General features: G+C 44.1%; 2 protein-coding genes and 1 long non-coding RNA gene across 7 annotated transcripts in view; 1 reads left to right on the top strand and 2 right to left on the bottom strand.

Moving 5' to 3' along the window:
- Positions 1-2,283, bottom strand: part of GTF2A1 (general transcription factor IIA subunit 1) — a 42,600-nt gene extending 40,317 nt beyond the window's left edge. For both annotated transcript variants that reach the window (XM_075926764.1, XM_075926763.1), the window contains exon 1: positions 2,144-2,283. In XM_075926764.1, coding sequence (XP_075782879.1) covers positions 2,144-2,173 — 30 coding nt within the window. In that variant the 5' untranslated portion in view covers positions 2,174-2,283. The remainder of the gene's footprint in view (positions 1-2,143) is intronic.
- LOC102456446 (uncharacterized) lies at positions 1,094-9,645 on the top strand. Of its 2 annotated transcripts, none has more exons than XR_012903351.1 (3): positions 1,094-1,572; positions 3,191-3,331; positions 4,450-9,645. It is a non-coding gene; the product is annotated as an uncharacterized LOC102456446 (long non-coding RNA). The 2 variants fall into 2 exon arrangements; XR_012903350.1 differs by having other exon boundaries at positions 1,111-1,408.
- The window catches only part of LOC106731555 (stonin-2), a 133,086-nt gene continuing 118,652 nt past the window's right edge, over positions 8,600-23,033 (bottom strand). The window contains exons 7-9 of one of the 3 annotated variants that reach the window (XR_012903348.1): positions 20,378-22,787; positions 16,093-16,200; positions 8,600-12,931 (exon numbers count right to left, since the gene is read on the bottom strand). Coding sequence is in view for 1 of the 3 variants with exons in the window: in XM_075926761.1 (XP_075782876.1) it covers positions 22,704-22,787 (84 nt within the window). In the remaining 2 variants the exon portion in view is untranslated. Of the gene's footprint in view, positions 12,932-16,092; positions 16,201-17,189; positions 22,788-23,033 lie in introns of those variants that run through there. The other 2 variants (XR_012903349.1, XM_075926761.1) reach the window with 2 other exon arrangements.

Here is a 23,033-nt window from a genome sequence, read left to right as displayed (position 1 = left end):
TTTAGCTGGTTAGCCAATTAAAGAGGATTTTACATCCCTACCCTGAGCCTCTGCCCTAAGCCCGCCACACATCTCACAGCTCCCTGCCCTAACTCCTGAACCAAGCACCCCACACACTCAACCTCCTGCCCTGAGCCCTGTCATTTAAGTAAAGCATGTACTTTTTTTTAATTTAAAAAATTACTAAAGACCAAGCAATGCCAGGTACATCTGCTAGTACTACATAGCCTAAGTAGGTCTTTGTTACAAAATAATAAACCCTGAAACTATCAATGTGATTACAGTCTATGCTCTTTGAATGTCTGCTGACATTTATTCTCACTACATGCCACTTACTGGACATATAATAAATTGCCATGTACAGAATAGCTGACTAATTTCACTGACTGAAACCAAAAGAAAATACAAAGGCAACAGACATCCTTTTTCACATACATAAGCGTGGCTCTTATGCTATAGAGGGCTACCTGGTATTTAAAATCTGATGCAATAAAATATTTGCACAATTGATATTATGTTATGTCCACAAAAATTATGAAAACTTTTAACAAATTCTAGCTCTTCCTGGAGAGTAATAACATGTCTGCACAACCTTCAACTTTATTATCTGGAACAGATATTTTAAACTACATTAGACTACAATATGTTGCCAACATTTAAACATGTAAAACTTCACCCTTAAGTAAACTTTTGCTAAGTATCATTAAATAGCTAGCCTCAGTTCTCTCTATAAAATACTAGATAAGAATAATTTTATTTCAACTACAGCTTTACCACAGCAGAAAAGACATGTAAGAGGGCAGACATTTATATACTAGGCACTATTTGTTGCATTGTTTAATAGCTAAGGACTCCAGATTACTTTCTAAATAGGGTGAGGATTGGTGCTCCTCCACTAAACAACACACAAAAAGGAAAGAATACTGCCTAATTTAGAAAAGATCAATCATCAACCTAAATAAACAGAGTGATAAGCAACTGCTACTTTAAAATTCCACAGCTTCAACAATTGGGATTACGAACTGCAGACTAATACGGAAGGGACTAATAGCTAAGCAGAAAAAGCAGGAACTGAGTGACAAAAAGAGCGTGTCTGTGTCTCTCTCAGTCTCTGCCTCTGGTGCATGCACCTCCCAGCAGCTCTCTCCCTATTTAAAGGCTGATGTGGTGTTTAAATGGAGAGGCGGTGACGTGGGGCTGGAAAGCACCTTCCCATCCTGGCAGAGTCTATATTAGAGAGCGGCAATGGCTCTATATAAACAGGGCAGTCACAGGGAGGAGGAACACAAGGAGCAGGGAGACAGAAAGGCAGGGGAAGCCATGATGGATCTCACAGCGAAACACAAACAAGGGGGCCAAGCCTGCACCGTAACCGCCCGGACTGGGGTTTGTCGGCAGCTTTTCGGGGGTAGGCTTGTGGATGGGTTTATTCTTGTCAGAGGGAAGGGAAAGAAGCGATCGGTGGGGCTTGGCGGCTACAAAGATTTATGTGACTGCTTATTGCACATCTATGTGAATACAAGTAAAACAAGCCACCGCCGAGAGTGCAGAAAGCACAAGGGGGAGGAAGGGGTGAGTTGTTCGGGTTTTTTTTAATTACTTCCTTGCCACGGGGAAGAGACTGGAGGGGGGTTTCTCCTCCGTCAGCCGAGTCTGCAGGGCTGGGACAAGTGCTTTTCAACCATTGCCTCCTTCTTATAAAGCTACATAAAATGGCTCCAGCAGCGCCAGGCTGAGTTCGCCTCCACATACGCCACCCGCCCGCCCCCTCCCCCGGCACAGGAGGCAGCGCCTGGCTTCCCCGGTAGCCTCTCCCCCCAGGGGAAGCCGCTCGCCCCCTCCCCAGCCGCCCCCCAGCCTTGTGGCGGTGCAGGCGACGGAGACACTCGGCTCCCCCCTCGGCGCTCCTGGCTGGGAGACAGGCTGCTGCCCGCCGCCGCCGCCGCTCCCGTCCCACCCCGCCGGCTCTGGCGGGTCCCGGCGCCGCTCCCCGGCAGCGGCGGCAGAAGTTGGTTCCTGGTTGGGGGGCGCTGCCCCGCTCAGGCCGGCCGTTCCCGCGGCGGGGCCGGCCAGGGATGGCGGGGGGCTCTGAGGCCCGCCTGTCGCCCGAGCCCCCCCGCTCCCTCCCCGTCCCGGTCCTTACCACGGGGTTTGTGTTAGACGAGCTCGCCATGTCCCGAGCCCCCCGGGACACCCCACCGCGGCGGAGTCGCCCCTAAAACAATAAACCTGCCCGGCGCGTCCCCCCGACCCCGCGCGTCCCGCCCCGGCGCACGGGGAGCCCCGCGGCCTGGCCCGGCCTCCTTCGCCGGCCCTCGGGCTGCAGCCGCCGCCGCCAGCCGCCCGCTCTGCCCGCTTCGCCCCTTTATATAGCAAGAGCCGAGCAGCTGCGCGAGCGGCCAGGGCGAGAGGGGGACGCGGGCGGGGGGAAGCGAGGCTGCGCGAGAGCTTGTGGGACCGAGCTCCGCCCGCCTGAAGTCACGTGGGAGGCTCGCCCTGCCGCCATGACACCTACTGAGGCGGAAGTAGCGAAGAGGTCACCTGCGCGCTCCCGCTCAGACCTAGCGAGGCGGAAGGGAAGGTCCTGGACGCTTAGTGCCTGTGCCTGGTGCTGCAGCCAGGGGCTCATGTCCGCTGCGTGTGTGCTCCGAGATGGGGCTTGCGGGGCATCCGAGAGCTTCTCCCCGGGACACGGGCGGCGATTCAGCCTTGTAGTCGTGGGGAGGCGGAGGCTGCAGGGCGCTCCCTGGCCGAGATGCATTGGTAGCATCGCCTTTTGCATCAGTGTGTATTCTAACCTGCAGCCCCTGATCTGTGCTCGAACCCGGCTTGTCTCCGGCATCTGTCTCCATAGAGCATAGGAACAGTGGATGAGAGTGAGTGGTGGTAAATTTAAAAAAAAAAATCTAGTAAAGGGACTTACATTTTTCTGTAAGGCTTAATTAATTCCCCAAAAATATCGATGCTAAGAGCTAAGCAAGATTTTAAAAGACATTAACAAAGCTTTTCATGGTTACTTTACAGAGGATAACAAGAAAGGGATATGAATTTTTATGTCTTTCATCTTACATTTAGGCTAGTGGTGGGCAGTCTGCAAGCCGCATGCAGCCCATCAGAGTTCTATGAATGACTTATGCATAGTGTTGCCTGATTCTGCTGGCTTCTGTCTGCATAAATTTTTTTCCTACAGGTATTACTAAAGCGTTTTGCACGTATAGTAAGGGCGCAAGAAGTACGTTCTGATTGCACACAACGTTGACTGTGAGAGCCATGTATTCCCTCTACATTCAAACCACTGCAATCAGCAATCTGCACACCCCACAAATTATAGGTGAGCAAGCACTCAGCGACAGATATAGGGCAGGGCGAGCGGGGTGGCTGTCCCGGGCCCCGTGCTTCCAGAGGCCCCACACATGCGCTATGGCGCATGCGCTGTGTCAAAGCGGGGGGGGGGCGTAAAATTGTGTTGCCCAGGGCCCTGCAAAACCTTCCACCCTGCAAGCACTGTTAGCAAAACTACCCTATCCCGAGAATCCATTTTGGTTACAACAATCTTTCAGCCTACTGAGATGGAGGGTCTCTCATGCAGCCCACCTACTAGCCCAGGTTGCCCATCACTGATTTAGTCTATAAGATCCTTGAGCCAGAGTCTATGTTTTTGCTCTTTGTTTGTACAGTCAGGCCCGCTGACAGATGAGGGTAAAGGGGGCAGCTGTTCTGAGCCTGGCAATTCAAAGGGGACCACTGCTGTCAGCCACTACCACAGAAGCAATAGTGGCTGGAGCCCCAGGTCCTTTAAATGATTGCTGGAGCGCTAAACAGCATGCTCCAGGCAGCTCTCAGCACTGGCAGGGGGTGGAGAGGCGAGCACAGTGTGCTCTGGACGGTGCTGATGCCTCCAGCTCTGCCCCTTTTGCCTGAGGCCCTTCCCCGTCCAGGAGCATGGAGTTATTCTCCCCACTTTATTGAGGAACCCAATAAATCTGCTTCCCCCCACCCCCATCATATACAGTGGAGTGGGTCCTGGACCATGACTAGTCCTGTTCAGTTCTACAGTTACACAAATAATAATAATGATAGAAATGTAGCAGTGTTAGTCTGGTGTAGCTGAAACAAAATACAGGACTATGTAGCACTTTAAAGACTAACAAGATGGTTTATTAGATGATGAGCTTTCGTGGGCCAGACCCACTTCCTCAGATCAAATAGTGGAAGAAAATTGTCACAACCATATATACCAAAGGATACAATCAAAAAAATGAACACCTATGAAAAGGACAAATCTAATTTCAGAACAGAAGGGGGATGGGGGGGTGGGGGAAGGTAAATGGTATGGTAAATGGTATCCTGGAATGGGGACAATGATAATATTGAATATTTAGAGCATGTAGTTGCTAACAGGACCAGTGAAAGAAATCTCAAATTGTGTATCTTTTTCTGATTTAACAGTGCTGTCTAGATGTAGCCAGTGTCTGCTGAATCAGAACAGCCCATAGGGATGAATACATCTTGAAACAACAGCTCTAAGATGTGTGAATTTTTCCCTTCATCTCAATGAGTGTACCATCCCCATTCCCGAAAGCTTGAGTCTCTATGATATGCATTAAGCATGTCTGCTCTCAACTCTTCATCCCCATTTCAGCTGTGTGTTCTTGACACGTGGCTCCTAACATGCCTGATCTGAGCTCCCCACCCAGAAGGACAGGGCTTCCCTAGATCTCCAAAGCCCCCTCATTCTCCTCCACTTGTGATCCAGCACCCTCAGGTCTTTTTTAATCCCCCTCCAATTTCCTTGAGTCCAGTTATCAACTCTCCCAGCCCCTATCCAGTGACCTCTCCTGGCCCCACGTTCCTATCCATCCTTTTAGCCCTGTTTGGCCCTCACTAATTTGATTCTACACCCACACCCACGCCCCAAGTCATCCCATATTTCATGACCCTAGAAGGCAAGGGAGGCCAATAATTAATCTGATGCAGAGCTACCTACCTGATTCTTTTATAAAAAGCTGCATGCCATCCTCCAAGTCTCATGGATACTTTAGAGGAGTCCCAGACACAGCCCCTGCTATGAACAGCGAGGAGAAGCATGGGGGACTGACTACATGCAATCCATCTGTGTGGCAAGTCAGGATGTGTTTTTGACTCCATTGCAATCCAGCTACTCCTGATACTCAAATGCAAGTGAGCCTAATGCAGGGGAAAGAACTTCTTATAAGTATGTAGTTTGCTGTTGATTTACTCTTTTTTCCATTTCTGCTAGAAGTAGTAGTGAAACAAACCAGAAAAGTAGAGTTAGCAGTGCGGTGTTTATGTGCAATGGGATATCCTGTGAATCTTCCATAAAGATCTCAGTAAAGCTTTCATGGAGGTACTCTGCAATCCTCTGCCAAAGACTCCCAGGGAGGGCTGCCTTACTTCTCCCACCATGGCACAACACTCTCCCATGCCATTCAGTGATTTAGTAGGTATCATAGCACACAGACTAGCAGTATCTGGGCCTGGGTAGCAATGAGACACCAGCAGCAGCTGTGCTCTCTCTGTCCCTGTTACCTTCAGGAGTGAGATATCAGCCAAAGTTGACACCACCCAAGGAAAACACTGTGGCTATGTCTAGACTGGCATGATTTTCCGCAAATGCTTTTAACGGAAAAGTTTTTCCGTTAAAAGCATTTGCGGAAAAGAGCATTTAGATTGGCACAGACACTTTTGCGCAAAAGCACTTTTTGCGGAAAAGCGTCCGTGCCAATCTAGACATGGTTTTGCGCAAGAAAGCCCCAATCGCCACTTTCGCCATAGGGCCTTTTTGTGCAAAACAGTTTTTATCTGTCTACACTGGCCCTCTTGTGCAAAAGCATTTGCGCAAGAGGGCTTATCCCTGAGCGGGAGCATCATAGTATTTGCGCAAGAACACTGACAATCTTACATTAGATCGTCAGTGTTCTTGTGCAAATTCAAGCAGCCAGTGTAGATAGCTGGCAAGGCCGCTTTTGCAGAAAAACTTACCAGTCTAGACGCAGCCTGTTAGTATTAATTTTCCATTGCTCTGTACAGTGGGATGGGCAAGAATTTTTGATAGGGGGCCACTCCAAGAATTTGGTAAGTGGTCAAGGACTGCATTCTTCTATATCAACAGAGATGCGGGATCTGGGATGGAAGTTGGGTGCAGAGGGGAGTTTGGGGAAAGGGATTGGGGTGCAGAAGGGAGAGTGGGGTCTGGGAGGGAGTTTGGGTGAAGGAGGTAGTTGTGACCTGGGGCATTGGTCTGGGGTGCAGGAGATTGGGATGTGACCTGGGACAGGAAGGAGTTGTGACCTAGGGTCATAGTTCCCACTAAGGTGCATGCCTGGGCGGCTGCACACAAAAAAATTCTTCCCCCGCCAACCTGTTCTGGAGAGCTGCACAGGCAGCTGCTCTGGAGGGCAGGGCCAGCTGAGACACCATAATGAGGGAGCACTAGGGCGGGGGGAGGTGGGAGCAGCTTGCTCTGGTGGCCAGGGCTTCCACGTAGGTGGGGAGGGGAAACGTTTGTTCTCGTGGCTGGCACCAGGAACAGGCCCTGCCTCATAGTGGAGTGGGGGGTGTCTGCTCCAGTGGCTGGGAATGGAACATGCTGCATGGAAGGGGGGGTTGCTCCAGCGGCCGGGAACATGTGTGTGTTAATAAATTTGGTGCCATGGTGGCACACATCCAAATCAGTGCACATGACTTCAAAAAGCCAAAACTCACTCTGCTTATGGTTGGAAAATCTTAGAGGGAACACTGCCTAGGTTGGAGGAGTTTGGGTTGCGATCTAGTGCAGGAGGGGATTGTGACCTGGGGCAGGGTATTGGGGTGCATGGGATCTGAGAGGGGGTATGGGTACAGAAGAGGGGCAGAGTGTTTGGGTTATGTGGAGTAGGGGGTACAAGTGGAGGGCAGAGGAAGAGGCTGGGATGCTCGAGGCAGGCTCTGGCCAGGAGACTTACTTGGGTGACTCCTGGCCAGCAGCCCAGCATATTTCTCGAGCAGCTTCCCTGCCTGCCCCTCCCCTGCACACGCTCCAGGGCCATGTGCTCTGAATAACTAAGAGCTGGAAAAGAGGGGTGTGTGGTGCTTCGTGTACGGTCTATTATTCAAACAGGAATCTCCTGTTGTGATTAGAGATTGTGCTTGGGGCAGAAGCAACACTTGAAGCCTTCCCCCCTCCCCTCCAGGCTCAGAGTTTTGAAAGAGAACTAGCATGACGGCTGCTTTTCTGAGGGGCATTTGGGTGAGTTAAAACAAGTGGAGAGCCTGCCTGGAGCTCCCTGCTGCATTCACAGGCTGGATCTGGTGGCTTGGTGGGCTGTATACAGCCCATGGGCCGTATTTTGCCCAGGCCTGCTCTATACACATACACTCATGTCTGGGAAATGTCCCCCGCTCATTTCCTCACCCCCATCTCCCACCCCTAAGGACTATACTTATCATGGCGGGTGCTGTAACTAGTGCAGTGTAGATTTGCCAACTTTCTAATCCCAGAAAATCAAATGCTTGTACCACAACCCTTTCCTGAGGTCCAGCCTCTGCCCCACTCCTTCACTGAGGGCCCCACTGCTCACTCATTCCTTCCTTCCTCCGTTGTTCACTCTCCCCCACCCTTGATCACCTGCTTTATTTGCACAGGGCTGGGACAGAGAGTTTGGATGTGGGAGGGGGGAGGGCTCTAGGGTGGGGTCAGGGATAAGAGGTTTGGGGTGCATGAATGAGAGCTGGGCTCAGGCAGAGTGTTGGGGGGTGGTAGTGGGTGAGGGTGAGGGATCTGGGCTAGGTATGTAGCTACAGGGTGGGCCCAGAAATGAGGGGTTCAGTGTGGGAGGGGCTCCTGGCTGGGGCAGAGGGTTGGGGTGCAGGGTGAGGGCTCCAGTTGTTGATCTTAGGTTGGGATGAGGGGTTTGAGGCTGAGTAGGGTATTCTATGCTGGGGCTGAGGAGCTTGGGGTGCAGAAGAGGTGTGAGGTACAGATTTTGGGAAGGAGTTAGCGTACAGGAGGCTCATGGCTATGGAAGGGATTTGGGGTGTGGGCTCTGGAAGATGCTTACCTCAGCTCCTGGAAGCAAGGGCATGTCCCTCTGAGTGGCTCCTACGTGGAGGCATGGCCAGGTGGCTCTGTGTGCAGTGCTGTCCGTCTGTAGGCGCCAACTCCACAGCTCCCATAAGAACCTGCCTTAGCCTTGTTGTGCCACCACCTGGACTTCTTGTGGCCCAATCAGGAGTGCTTAATAGAGCCATCAGGGTCCCTTTTCGACAGGGCATTCCAGTTGAAAACTGGAGGCCTGGCAACTGTAAAGTTTTACTATATCATTCCAAGGGGAAGTGACAATGAAGTGCATACAGCTTTCTGGGATGAAGGGGAGTGGGGTCAGTATCCTACATTTCTATTTCTGTCATAACTGACTGTTACTTGTCTGTGTTGGATCTGCAGCTGTTGCCATTTTGAGCTTGAGGGTCTCCCCCTTTCACATTCATGGAACACCTGACTCAGGTAATGAGGGGAAGAAGAGAACTCAGGATAATATGTTCCAGGAGATGCTGCAAGGCGGGGTTGCAACAAGGAACAAGACCAAGGTCTGGAGGATGACCTTTGCAAACAGCATTCAGAATGCCAGAGTGGAGAGAAGAAAGCCCAGGAGTCCAAGCAGGCAAAGGAAAAATAGATGTACCAGGAAATAATGGGGCTTCTCAGACAGCAAAAAGAGATGTGGAGGATTCTGATAGACCTCCCTCTGCAGCCCACAGACAACTCAGTGTTCAGACTTCCCTACACCTGCCCTCAACATTCCACATGGCGTGAGTGGCCGCTGCACGTCCCAGAGAACTTTAAAGACAATCACAACTGCACAGATGCTGACCTGTGAAAGATGTAGTTAGTACTTGAAGTAGAAATAACTCTTCTTTCCCCTTCATATTTTCTGGTTCCTTAATTTATGTTTTATAAAGTCTACATGTTTATTTCCCTGGTTCATGTTACAGAATACAATTCTGTTTTTTGGAACTTAAGTCATCTTTATTAGTTCACAACATATGCTGACTGGTGCTGCGCAGGGCTGACACCCACCAATTTCCTGTTATTTTATTTTGTCTCAGAACCATAAACATCTCAGGCAATATTAATAGTGCATTGTTAATGTTTTATTCCTACACATAGCACTCACTACATGTTTCAAACTAGGCTGCAAAAGAGAAACATATCCTACTCTGGCTCATGATTAAAATGTTTGTTTAAAGTGTCTCTCATCTGAATAGCTCCATATTGAGCTCTTCTAATAAACCTCATGTCTGGCTGTTCAAATTTAGCAAATAGCTGCTCCACCTTGCCCCTACATCCCTGAGTTAACATGAGGGGTGGCAGGAAGTGTGCATAGGGGCAGCACACCCAGAGATCCCCAGGAACCATTACCAGAGGGGGATGACCCCAGATGTGTTGCACCTCCTTTCCAGCCTTCCCCAAACTCCCTTGTGCATCCCACACCCTCCAGAGCCTGCACCCTCTTCCCCCACACCCTTGTCCTGCCCACTCTCCCCCTCCAGCCCTCAAACTCCCTGCCAGAGCCTGCATCCAGGACCCCCTGTCCCAGGCCAGAGCCAGCACCCAGACTCTATCCCAAAGTCTGCACCACAGACCCCCATCTGCACCCCTTCACCCCAACAATGTTTTGGTTCCATGAAGCATTGCAAACCCCTCTCCAAGCCCCCTGCTGCTAGGTGCACTGTGAGATAGCTACCAAGGATACACTTCTCTCTGCATCGATGCAAGCACTGCTGAGGATGTACTCCACTGACACAGTGAACGTGGCGTGGACCTGCCCAATTGACTTAATTACTGTAACAGCTGGATTCCAACTTAAAGTAAGTTGATTTAACTTCGTATTGTAAATGTGCTATATGAAAGTGTAAAGGACATTACACCAATCAACCAGTTACAATCAACCAGTCCTTTCCCAGCTGAAATTCCCTTTTATATTAGATGTTTGTACTGATGTTACAATGTAGTTACATCAATGCAAATTTCTCTAGTCAGGCCCTTAGGCTCTTTTACACATATTTACTCAGGGCTTTTCACCATCCATATAATTTATTTGCTTATATAGAGTTTCTCCTTATTTATACTAGCATCTGTGAGTGAAGTGTCCGATCCCTAGAAAAAAATTAGATACACATCCACTTATTTAAATGTAACCTACATCCTATAATAGTTCAGGACAGCCATACAGTAAATTTAGGATTTACTGGTGTGGTGTCCTGACAGGTCTCCTGCTCCATCAGTGATCGTAAAATGTTTGGCGTGTTTTTGTGCTTCCTCAGTATATCATGCCAGCTTTGCACAGGTAGCTAGCATAATAGACTTTCTGAGAGCTCTCAAAGACCACAGATGTAGATAAGATACGAAGGCGCCCAAGTCAGTTTATTGTCGAATACAGTAGTACATTAATAGTTTGGTAGACAGATGGCCTCCGAGCCCCTACGTATTTGTACTTGGGACATTGAACAGGGTTCAATTGATAGTATGGATTTTACTATTGCCCCCTATGTTGGCCAAAGAATTAAGTTGAGGTACCCCAATATTTATAGACAGAAATGAAAAATGTATGATATGCACCATACATATCACCTTACACATTAATGACACATTTGGTTTCTCCCCTTATACTTTTTCTAAAGCATTTACTACCCATTGTTATGCTTGTACTTTTGTTGTTTTAAACTATTTTATTATGTACTTAGGTGGGTGTTTTTGTACTGTTTTAATGGAACATATTTACATGTTATATGTGCTTTTATCAGTGCTAGCAGTTCTAGTGCTGAGAGACACTGACTTGAAGGCAAACACTTGCTTTTGACATGGCCTGTTTATTACTTATAATATAACTTTGGTTACTTTGGTTAAACACCAGGCCCATGCTTCAGGCTCTTTCTTCTTTATTCCCCCACTTGTTTTTTTATGGGCAAGATGTTTACCCATTGTTCCGGAAAAGCATAATGCATGGACTGAAGGTGACCCAGTGTGGTAAACACTGTTATGTGGCTGCCTTACTTTGCTGTTTACACTGAGCAGCCTAAGTTACAGAAAGGTCTGGGTAAGTATAGACTGTTCTAAAATACTGGTAGTGCAAAGACCATTTGAAGTCACTTTTTTATCTTCACCACCACCAGGCTGCATGCTGGGCATCCTGAACAGAACTGTTCTCTGATGGGAGGAGAAAATCTTAGCATCATTTCCTGCTTTGCAATAAATGTGTTGGCATTTGTCTGGCTTCAAGAAACACGCCACCTGCATTGACTTGATGTTCTGTTCAGTGGAAAATAACTCTGAGGCATTAGTAGTGACTTAACCTGAACTGCATTTATTTTCATCACTGAAATGGATATCCCAGGCAGCATCTAAATGGGCGAGTGTACACTGAGCCGGGGTTGGCTGCCTTTAGCGTTTTATCTGGCTGGCTGCCAAGGAAGCTGAAGGTTAACATCTTAGATGTGAAGCAGTGGAGGTTGCCTTTAAAACTAAAATGATAATGTCACTGCCTGTATCATTCAACCAACTATATGAAGCCATGGGTGGGCAAACCACGGTCCCTTTGCCAAATGCTGAGCCACCTGACTATGAAAGTGAGACTGGAGGACACAGTCCTGTGACAATTGTGTAGAATCACATAATTAGTCACTTCCTTCAATACTAAATAAGAACCTTATTAAAATAAGCACACTAGCATTACTTTTCAAGCTACTGTACTCATTCTTTCCATGTAATTGCAAAGCCACTGCCTAGAACCTCCCCCAGCACCCTCCTGCCTAGCTTTATGTTACCCATTTAAAGAAACTATACATATGTCTTTATAGACACACCCAACATGCCATTTTGATGTCAACAGAGACTGTCAAGGAGCAGAGACATTCAGAGTAAAGAATGCAAAGACCACTGCAAATGTTATAAAGTCGGGGGACCTTGCAGGGAAAATATGATCTTGTGGCTACAGGACACAGCTAGGTATAAGTAGATGTAGCTTAAGGACTCACACTGGCCAAAGTCGAATCAGATGTGATTTACTACTGATTTATCAAACTGGCATATTTTGGGAGTGTCTTGTTCAATTGCCCCCAGCTTTCAATGAAAATGAAATTCTTCTTTAGGCAGAAAATAATACACAACCGATTTCCCTTCTAATAGAAAGCTAGTTACAACCCTTCACTGTGGCTTCATAACAATACAGTACTATTTCTTTTCCACATGCAGGGAATGTCAGTTTTAGAATATGGCCACAAGGTGGCAGAAGGAGGTCTTACACAGATGGTTCAGAAATAAACCAGTATGTATATAATCCCTACCAGGCACCATGACCAAAGGATCTCAACCATTTTATCTAGGGATAACCTTCTCATTATGGCTATTAGTGTAACCCAAATGTAATGCCCACTTTTGAAAATTAGGGCTCAGTTGACATTCAAATTCTCACAGAGGACCAAATTCTGCAACTGATTTACACTTTCTGAAACTACATTGAGGGGTTAAAACCCAATTCTCAGCAGCAATTCCTTGGTCTTCCAGGTTAACGCACAAAATTAAGACATTTAAAATCTCTGTTACTCTAATTTGCTTTTCCCTTTGCAAATTAGCATTCAATCTCCAAAACCATTCTATACATATATGAGATAGAGGTAAGAGCCCAGAAATTGAATCTGGGTATATCTATTTGTTAGGGTACCTATCACTGTAGCATCCAAGCATCAGTCTTCACAGCGCGGCCCAGGTCCCACTCCAAACATACTGGTATATGAATCCTTAAGTTTGTTGTATTCTTTGCTCTGAATTCGCCTTGTCCTTAATTCCCAGAATGCATCCCTGAATGACATGCAGATTCTTCAGTTTCTCCAGTCACATTTTCCAGGGCACTAGGTCTCTGACCTGGTCACAGGACTTAATGAAACAAAGTCACATTTCTTTTATGAAATTATAACCACAAAGTATATTACTATATTTTCCCTTCCTTTACTCCCCTGCTACAACAAGCCCCACAGATCCCTCTCTCAGAATAGCTATCCCAACTAACATGAAAACCTTGGGAGCCAAACATTTATCTCCCGTGAAAAGGATAGATAGCTTTCAGCAGTCTGATTCAAACAAAACTTTTTCAAAGGTAGGGAGACAGGTAGGAAGCCATATTTGTCCTGTTAAGCTCACTTCAACCTAAGGTGTCACTAAAAATTAGTTTTCCTAGCTGCAGTTTTGATTTCTCCTGCAATGGATCTACTGCTCTGAGCAGAAGTCAGAACTCACGGACATTTCTGTCAAGCCTAGTGAGAGAGTCCTCTATTATTTTCCTTTTTTTTAAAATCTGAACACTCTCCCTGTTGGTATACTTGATAAACTAACCACACCCTAACAAGTCTTGTTACTTCTATAGAGGCAAGTTGATATTTCCTCTGTGAGGACTATTTTGCAAGGGACTCCTCAAAAATCACTTTCTCCTTTCCTGTGCTTTTGCAATTTTCAATATCTCCCTCCAGTTAGACTTACAACTGGAAGAGAGAGGGTCTTCATGAAAGCTCTTTAGAGAGGGCTTTTGGCTTTGCCACTGTATTCCTGCAGTGCTTATTGCTCTCTTTTAACATACCTTGGCACAACTGCCTCCTGTTTCACTGCACCACATTAAGTGGATTGAGTAAGACTATTTTTGCACCTGATGATTGAAACCTTTCTAGCAATTATCACATTTAAACATGGCAACATTTACAGGTTTCTAGCAGTTTCCCTGACCAATATTTGTCTGATAATGATGCTAGTCAACTCACACTAAGACAAATCTCTTAGACACAGAGGACTTAACAGAGGTCCAAGACAAAATGCTGGATTTTTGCTTTTGTCCATTGCTAATTTTTTGTCTCATTAATCTCAACTAGTGGCGGCAGGTGATGGGGTCAGGAAGCCAGGATTACTGACAATGGTACAGCATTGTTTGCCCTCCCTTGGCAGTTATGGACCTCATTGCTCTATCCCAGTTGTTCTAGGCTTCTGCCTGGACACATTGTGAGATGATGCTGTTGTATGACTTCATGTCCTATCTGGTAGGGTGACATTTCAACATGTCTCAATTGGCTATTGAAAGGGCTGTTTTAGTGGCCAGTTACTCCCTATGATTCCCACTGCCTCATCTCAAACTGTCCACATATTGCTAGAACTGGAAGGCACCTTAAGAGGTGATCAAGTCTAGTCCCCTGTACTCATGGCAGGACCAAGCACCATCTACACCATCTCTGACAGATGTTTGTCTAACCTACTGTTAAAAATCTCCTATGACAGATATTCCACAAACTTTCTAGGCAATTTATTCCAGTGCTTAACCATCCCGACAGGAATTTTTTTCCTAATGTTCAACCCAAACCTCTCTTGCTGCAATTTAAGCCCATTGCTTCTTGTCCTATCCTCACATGTTAAGGAAAATAATTTTTCTTCCTTTTTCTTGTAACAACTTGAAAACTGTTATGTCCCCTCTCGGTCTTCTCTTTTCCAGACTAAACAAACCCAATTCTTTCAGTCTTCCCTCATAGGTCATTTTCTCTAGAATTTTAATTATTTTTGTTGCACTTATCTGGACCCTCTCCAATTTCTCCAAATCATTCTTTTCTGGTGCCCAGAACTAAACATAATACTCCAACTGAGGCCTAATCAGGGCAGAGTACAGCATAAGAATTACTTCTCATGTCTTGCTTACAATACTCTTGATAATGCCCCTGAATGATATTTGCTTTTTTTTTTTTTTTTTTTTTTTTGCAACCGCGTCACACTGTTGACTCATATTTAGCTTGTGGTCCACTATGACCCCTAGATCCTTTTCTGCAGTGCTCCTTCCTAAACAGTCACTTCCCGGTTTGGATGTGTGCAATGGATTGTTTCTTCCTAAGTGGAGTACTTTGCATTTGTCCTTATTAAACTTCATCCTGTTTACATCATATCATTTCTTCAGTTTGTCCAGATCATTTTGAATTATAACCCTATCCTTCAAAGCACTTGCAACCTCTCCTAGTTTGGTATTGTCACAAACTTTATAAGTGTAGTCTCTATGCCATCATCTAAATCACTGATGAAGTTATTGAACAGAACTAGTCCCAAAACTGATTCCTTCAGAACCCTACTTGTTATGCCCTTCCAGCAAGACTGTGGGCTATTGATAACTACTATCAGGGAATGGTTATCCAACCAGTCATGCACCCACCTTATAGTATATCCCCATCTTGTTGTATTTGCCTAGTTTATTGATGAGAAAGTTGTGTGTGACCGTATCAAGTGCTTTACTAAAGTGTAGGTATACCACATATACTGCTTCTCCCTTACCCACAAAGCTTGTTATCCCATCAAAGTAAGCTATCAGGTTAGTCTGACAGGATATATTCTTTGTAAATCCATGCTGAGTGTTACTTATCACCTTATTATCTTCCAGATGTTTACAAATCAATTCCTTAATTATTTGCTCCGTTATCATTCCTGGCTCAGAAGTTAAGCTGACTGCTCTATAGTTTTCTGGGCTGTCCTTATTTCCCTTTTTATAGATGGGCACTATATTTGCCGTTTTCTTGTCTTCTGGAATCTCTCCTGCCTTCTATGACTATGTTACACATCCAATCACCACCAACCTTGTTGGTGAAAACTGAAACAAAGACATCATTAAGCACCTCTGTCACTTTCATATTTTCTGTTATTGTTTTCCCTCTTCATTGAAGAATGGGCCTTCCCTGTCCTTGGTTTTCCTCTTGCTTCTATTATGTTTGTAGAGTATTTTCTTGTTACCCTTTTGGTCTCTAGCTATATTGAGCTCATTTTGTGCTTTGTTGCCTGCTAAACCAGCAATGGGCAACCAAAGCTAATGAGTGGCCCTACTTCGTTCCTCCTTTGTCTCAGTGGGTTGCAAGATTGAAATCAGCCATGTGCACTAACTATGACCCCAAGAATAAGATTAAATACATTAATACGTGGTATGCTGAATATTTCAAAACAAGTTATTCATATATTAATAGAACTGTCATCAACTTCAAATTAAAAAAAGAAACATTTATACTAACTTTACAATATCAAATCCTTACTTGGCCTGTTCTTCGCATCCTCTCCCAAGTGCACCAGTGTCCACTCCTCCTCCTCCCTTGCAGAGCTTGAACTCCATAAATCAGCTGATTCATTGGGCTCTGGAAGTGCTGGGAGGGAGGGGAAGAAATAGGGAAGTGTGGGGCCCTCAGTATGCAGGAACTGTGGAGGAAGGGGGCTGAGTGGGGGTGCCTGGGCCATACATGGAACCCCAATGAGTCACATGCAGGCCATGGGCCATAGCTCACCACCGTGCTAATGGGCTTTCACTTAATAGTTTTTTTGATACTTGAACAGCAGCTGCATGGAATTGTTCCACATGTAATTCAGTTGCACAACAGTAGAAAATCATTTATTTCATCCCCCCTCTGTTTTACCACAGCATACTTGGGGGAACTGGGAAGGAGGATAGCAAATCAGCCTTGTGTCTAAAGAGCTCCTATGAGGGAGGACTAGTTTTCTTTGATTTATAAAGCAACCAAGGTCTTAAGTATGATGCAGGAAGTGCCAGGAGTGAGACACAAACAGAGGCATCAGTCCCAGTGACCTTGGCAGAAGCTGCAGCACACTCAGCTGATATGCGGTTTATCCAAGTGTGGAAAAATCCTAAGAATTATGGCAAAGGTCTTTGTAAACAGGACTTTAACCTCAGTTACAGGCTCTCCTCCATGCCTTCCCGCTAATCTTCCTCATGTCACTTACCGTCCTGGGAACAGGGTAGGCAAATATTGCCTTCATACCATTGCTATAGGACCAGACATTCATGGAGTTCTCTGTGTGGGAAATGGCTTTCTAATAGTAACTCATTCACACCTCCTGAATTAAAGATGGAAAAACTTACTTAGGGCAAGTCACCTGGTCCTAACTGCACCCACAAATGCAGGATTATGTCATTACTGTTTTGTGGATCCACTGAAAGGCTCAAGTGATACACCTCTTAGCATTTCGCTTGGATACAGTTTTACAGTCTGATTGGTTATTCTGCTGAAATATTCCTTTTCTTTGTATCACCTATTATTGCTATGATATGTCCCTTCAAAAAAGTTGTCCTACCAGGAGCCCTAGGCTGATAGCACAGTGCAATCAGAGCAGCAGGATATGGAGGATACAGGACATAGCTTTAATTTCACAATCAAAGTGTGTTTTGTGTTTACATTTATTAACAGTTTCCCACAGTTCAAATAAAAATTATTTCCCACTCTAGAGCTAAAAAAACAAACTGTCACAACAAAATTAAACCATATCTACAGAGTTAGCCAGTGTGTAGACTTTCTTATTTAACAAACAAAAAGATAGGAACATGTTACAAAATAATCAAACCAGTCCATCACTATAGTGCAAGAGTTTGTGAATTGTGTGGAGGCTTGAGGCAAAAGGTTAGGAACAACTTAAATTTTGTTGCCCCTGAAGGCTCAAGCTCACAGCAGCTTGCTTTAGGCAAAATGGTGTACAGATCTTCAATAAATGATCAGTAGCTTCTGTTCATTCCAAGGTTGATAAAAATCATGTAGGCAAAATCTGCAAAAGCTGACCTAGGCAGTGTCATCTTTTAGAATCTGCTAGCCCCTGAAATTAAGATAACATATCAGGATCAAGTGCTAAGTGTGCTAAGTGCTACTGACAGCAGTGAGAGTTTCCTGCAAGCAACTAACAAAATAATTAGGCTCTAGAGATGGACTTTACTTGTGCTGGTGCCCTTTCTTTCACTATCAGGACCTTTTGCAATGAAATTGATCCTTTCATTAATACTTAAGTAACCAGGAGGGACTTTTACTTAGCAGCTCATGAGTCAAGAGGGCATGTGGCTCCTCTAACTCTTGGATGGTCTTGTCAAGTAGATATTCCAGTCAGCTCCCTGCCAGAAGATAATGTACATCATGATTAAATGATATCTCAGCATTGCTCATATGACAGCACATGCAGAGAAAAGCCCTAAAATTTCCCCAATCTTTAATGGGGATTGATAACTTTATTTTGAATAATTTTCAAATGCAGCAGCTATCGTCAGTCTAGGGGGCTGTGTCTATACTGGCAAGTTATTCCGGAAAATCAGCCGCTTTTCCGGAAAAACTTGCCAGCTGTCTACACTGGCCGCTTGAATTTCTGGAAAAGCACTGACGATCTAATGTAAAATCATCAGTGCTTTTCCGGAAAAACTATGCTGCTCCCGTTCGGGCAAAAGTATTTTTCCGGAAAACTGTTCTGGAAAAGGGCCAGTGTAGACAGCACAGTAGTGTTTTCCGCAAAAAAGCCCCGATCGCGAAAATGACGATCGGTGCTTTTTTGCGGAAAAGCGCGTCTAGATTGGCCACGGGCGCTTTTCTGGAAAAAGTGCTTTTCCGGAAAAGTGTCCTGCCAATCTAGACGCGCTTTTCCGAAAATGCTTTTAACGGAAAACTTTTCCGTTAAAAGCATTTCTGGAAAATCATGCCAATGTAGACGTAGCCTGGGAGTATTTTGGATGAATTTGCCTTTTTTCTTTTGTCCTTCTTAGAATAATATTCTAGAGTTATTAAATATTATGTATATCAGTAAGAAGAGTTTTGCTTCAAGGGGAGGACATTTGTCTTGAGTCACTCTGATCAAGGGTTTTCTGTTTCTCTGAAACCTGGTGTGGATTTCCCCCCAAAATACCATTACCAACTATGCTGCAGCATAAGCCATACTGTACAAAAATGAAACTGAGAAAGAAAACATGAGGTTCAGAGTGGAAATAGCTTCAGGAAATAAATGTACAGGTGCACTGAAGGTATTTTTCTTCATGTTGCACTTCAGAACCATAAGCAAGGGGTTGCTGAATGGTGGGAACTCTTTAAAACAGGGGTTGGTCCTGTTTTAAGACTGTGTAGCCCTCTAAAGGCACTAACAGACAGCTATTCAAGCTGCTCAGCCCTCAGGCCTGGTGCTAGATTTTAAAGCAGGGGTGGGCAAATACTGGCCCGTGTTTGGATCTGGTCCACCAGGGTAAGCCCCTGGTAGGCCCCCAAATTGCTGTATTTACCTGCAACTCCACAGGTATGGGGATCGTGGCTTTTATTGGCCACAGCTCATTATTCCCAGCCAATGTGAGCTGAGATCACTTGTACCTGTGGAGGCACAGATATCTATAGTGGCAACAGCCTACCAGGGACTAATCCTGGTGAAACACCATTGTTTTTTTGCCAACTCCTATTTAAAGAGTTCCCACCATACAGCAACCCCCTACCACTTTGCAACACTTATAGCCAGATGTTCAAAACAGTCCAGCGCCCAATGCTCTTTTGAAAATCTGGCCTTGAGAGTTGGTGTTGAACGTTGAACATTCTGACTGCATAATAAAAAATTATCAAGGATATTCTCTAGAAATCACAAGATGATTAATATAGTTTTTAAAAAAACAGAAGACCCCATTCTGATTTAATTCACTGAACTCCAGTAGGTTTCTCAGGAGCTGCGAGTGTGAGTGAGATCAGAATCAGACTCACAGTTTTATTTTCATTAACTTATTTTGAATTAAAAGGAGGGAGGGGAACAGTAGTGAAGCAAGAATAGAAACCTCTGTGTCTCTATCATCTCATTTGTTGGAAAGGGATCCTCTCTGTGACTGGACTGCCATACATGTTAAACTGTGTAAAAAAAAAAATAGAGATGGAGAACTGTGATTTTCCTCTCTGTTCAAGGCCCGTCAAATCTTATTGCTTAATTATTTCTTATAGTCATTACTAGGAATCATTTCCAAATGTTCAGAGTTTGTGGAAAGCATGCAAAATCTCATTTACTGATCTAAGCTAGCCAGACTTCTTGAATCTTCAAATCTAGGCTAACATTTAATAAGGACAGCCTCTTTCATATGAGCTTTCCGATAGTTCCTCAATAGCATCCTGAGAACACATTCACTTCTTGTATTTTGTTACTTTTTTTAGGCTTTACCAGAAACTAGTGCTCTAGAGGCAACAGTGAAAATAAAAAATAAGGGGAACAAAAGTTATCTGAACTTTTTTAAACAAAAATTTGTTTTGAGTTTTAGGAACAATAGAAGGAAACTCTTATACAAAGATGGACCTGAGCCACAAATTCAAAGTCCAAGCCAGCTGATTGTAAAGAAATTTGGATCTATGTTCAGATTTTGAATCTTCCTCCAGAGTCAGGGGTGATTTGGATGTTTTAGGCACATCTCTCTAATTTTATGCAACTTTATTTTACAAATACTTAGCGCTTCAGTAGTGTTTTTTATGCCCCATCTCCAAAATACTTTACAAAGGTGAGTATGAGTGTTCCCATTTATATATAGATACCGTAAATGCTTACTATGAAATGAAGAGGTTGGAGCAGTCACTTGGGCTTCAGTAGGGCTTGCATCATGCCCAGTAATAAGTCCTTGGCCTTTAATCATGTTTTAGAAATATGCTTTTGCCAGAGATGCTGTAGCCTTATGGCTACCTAAAGAAAAAAAAAAGAACCTTCTTTGTTAAATTTTGATTTTAAAGGGACATTGTCAGATCATTCTAGACTTAAAATTTAGGTATATATAAAAAGAGGGCATTGGAAGTGTTCTCATTTTATATGTAATTGTTAACAAAAGCAATTTGTAGTCTAAGTGTAAATAATCCCATGTGGCATTCAGAACCTGAACATGTTCTCTAATGTTTTCCATCCATATGCAGAATATTTGTATAGACATTGAGTTTTGTGTGAATGTGCACCACCACTACAGACAAAAATCCTAGTTGTGGATGCTCTGTCAATCAGCTGGAAGGAATCAGAATTTCTCCTGACCAGCTGTACAAGCTCACAGTTTACAGGGAATGCTGATGACAACACTGTTGATGGAAGTCAGGCTATGTCTACACTGCAGTTATTTTTCAGAAAAAGGTACGCAAATGTGAATTGCAATTTGCATACCTTTTTTCGATTCTTTTTTGGAAGAGGCTTTTCCAACATTTGGCTGTCTACACAGGGGAATGTGGGAAAAAGAAGAGCCCTTATTCCTCATAAAATGAGGAATACAGGGCTTCCAAAAGAGTGCACCCGCTTGTTCGGAAACTGATCCAAAAAAGCGGATGCATCCTGTAGATGCGGCAGAGTGAAAAACTCTGTAGTGTAGACATAGTTTAATAGTGAAACCAGAGGACAAGGGGCCAAAATAAAAATCCATTTTCTATGACCCACATTGAGTGAAATGTAAAATGTAAAAAATACACAAATAATGAAAAATAAATTTAGAATTTTAAAAGTGTCTCTGTTGTATTGAATTAGCATGTTAATAAGACCACATAGCTTTAAGTTAACAGCATCCCTTTAAAAAGATAAAGGATTTATATTCTTCTAGAAAGACTATTACTTTTGGTCAGGGAAGCAAACAGGTCAGCTTCACAACTTTAAAAATTAGGGATTGTGAACATTTTACAACTCAACTGGAATCTGTACTGAGTGAGTGATTTTGCCTTCTACAGTCTGGTCTAGGGAAAAGATAAAGGACTTGCTACTACTTTCCACTGAGAGGAGGTTTCTTTAGTTCCCTGTGATAAAGATGTTTTTAGTTCCAGTTAGTGTGTGATTTAAAACATAATTGTGTCTATAGTACACACATTTGTTACACTGTAGGCTTACTTGGATAAGAAGTACTGTTAGGATGGAACCTGAAAGCAACATTGTATTGCAAGGACAGTTAAAATACAACATTTACTTCTTACAATGCCTTCCAAAGTATCAGGAACACAAGACCAATAACCAGTCTATTTAACTATTTAGGAAAATGTTAAAATAAAATCCATTTCCCTCATATATCATTCTAGAAAGGAATGATCTCATCTTGGTAATGCCTCTTCTAGATTTCTGCTATACTCTTCACACTCTCTATTACAAGTAGCTATCATATGTTCAGTCAAGCTAATGGCATGAATCTGACTAGCAAGTGAAAACCTTAAGACCAAATTAAGTTTTCTCATGACTAATCGAGATCCTATTAAACTTTGCATTATTTTAGTACTCTGGTTCAGAGGATGAGATAAAGGTGATTGGGAAGAGTCAGATAATCAGCTATATTATTTGTTGTTTATTTCCTTGGTGTTTACCATGTTCTCAATGCAGGGAAATTTGTACTCTCTTGACTACTTCATAAAAGAAAGATCTTTTCATATACCACTTTCCCCCTTGCTGCTCCCCAGTTCACCCAATGCTTAGCTCTCAAAGAGTTTTATTCTCCACATCATAAGCAAAGGCTCTGCTGATGACGAAAACCACCAGCTTTACAAGAAAACATTCAAATGATAGGCAAAGACTGTAAGCGAGGTCAGGGTTGCCGTCTGTTTTGGCTATGGTTGTTAACATAACATAGTTCAGTGCCAGAAAAGAAGGCAGGCTTGAATATAGTATAAGTCTTTCGGTCAATACACTGGATGAATTTAAAATGTTCCAGCAAATCCCTAAGCTCTTCTAAACAAACTGCCAATGAATCTCCTGCCAAAATACAGATCATAGTGAGCCAGGAAAGTCAAGACAGTCAAATTGAAGTGCATTTTTAAAAAAGTACTGCTTTGTACTTCTTGCAGCAGAAAATAGGTGTTGCAGCTCTTTTCACCTCGTTCTACTGACATTACTGCTCCTCCAGTGGGTCTTGCAGACTAGTCTTCCTTCACTGCATAGTACATTCCTTGGGATTTTCAGTTTCTGCTCCCTTCAGATCAAGATTCAAGTTCTTTTTCTGTTCTATTTCCACCTGATAAGAAAAGAAGAGGAGAAACATCTGTATTGAAAAAGGAAAGAAAAGAACAAGAAGTTCTAACCAGCTTCTGATTTTATGTTCTTTTCAGGCAACACATTCTTGTGATTATTGCAGAGGCTGGGAAATTATTTGCTTTCAACCACAGGTTATAATTAGATATGGTCTGAGTAAGGGGTTTCAGATCTGGATTAGGTTTAGTACAGGTTTAAGGTCAGATGAGGTTTAGAGTTTAGAGACTGA

The sequence above is a fragment of the Pelodiscus sinensis genome, chromosome 4 (genome assembly GCF_049634645.1).
Source record: "Pelodiscus sinensis isolate JC-2024 chromosome 4, ASM4963464v1, whole genome shotgun sequence".
NCBI classification, from domain to species: domain Eukaryota; kingdom Metazoa; phylum Chordata; order Testudines; family Trionychidae; genus Pelodiscus; species Pelodiscus sinensis.
Note: the sequence above shows the minus strand (reverse complement) of the source record. Positions and strands in the feature narration are given on the sequence as shown.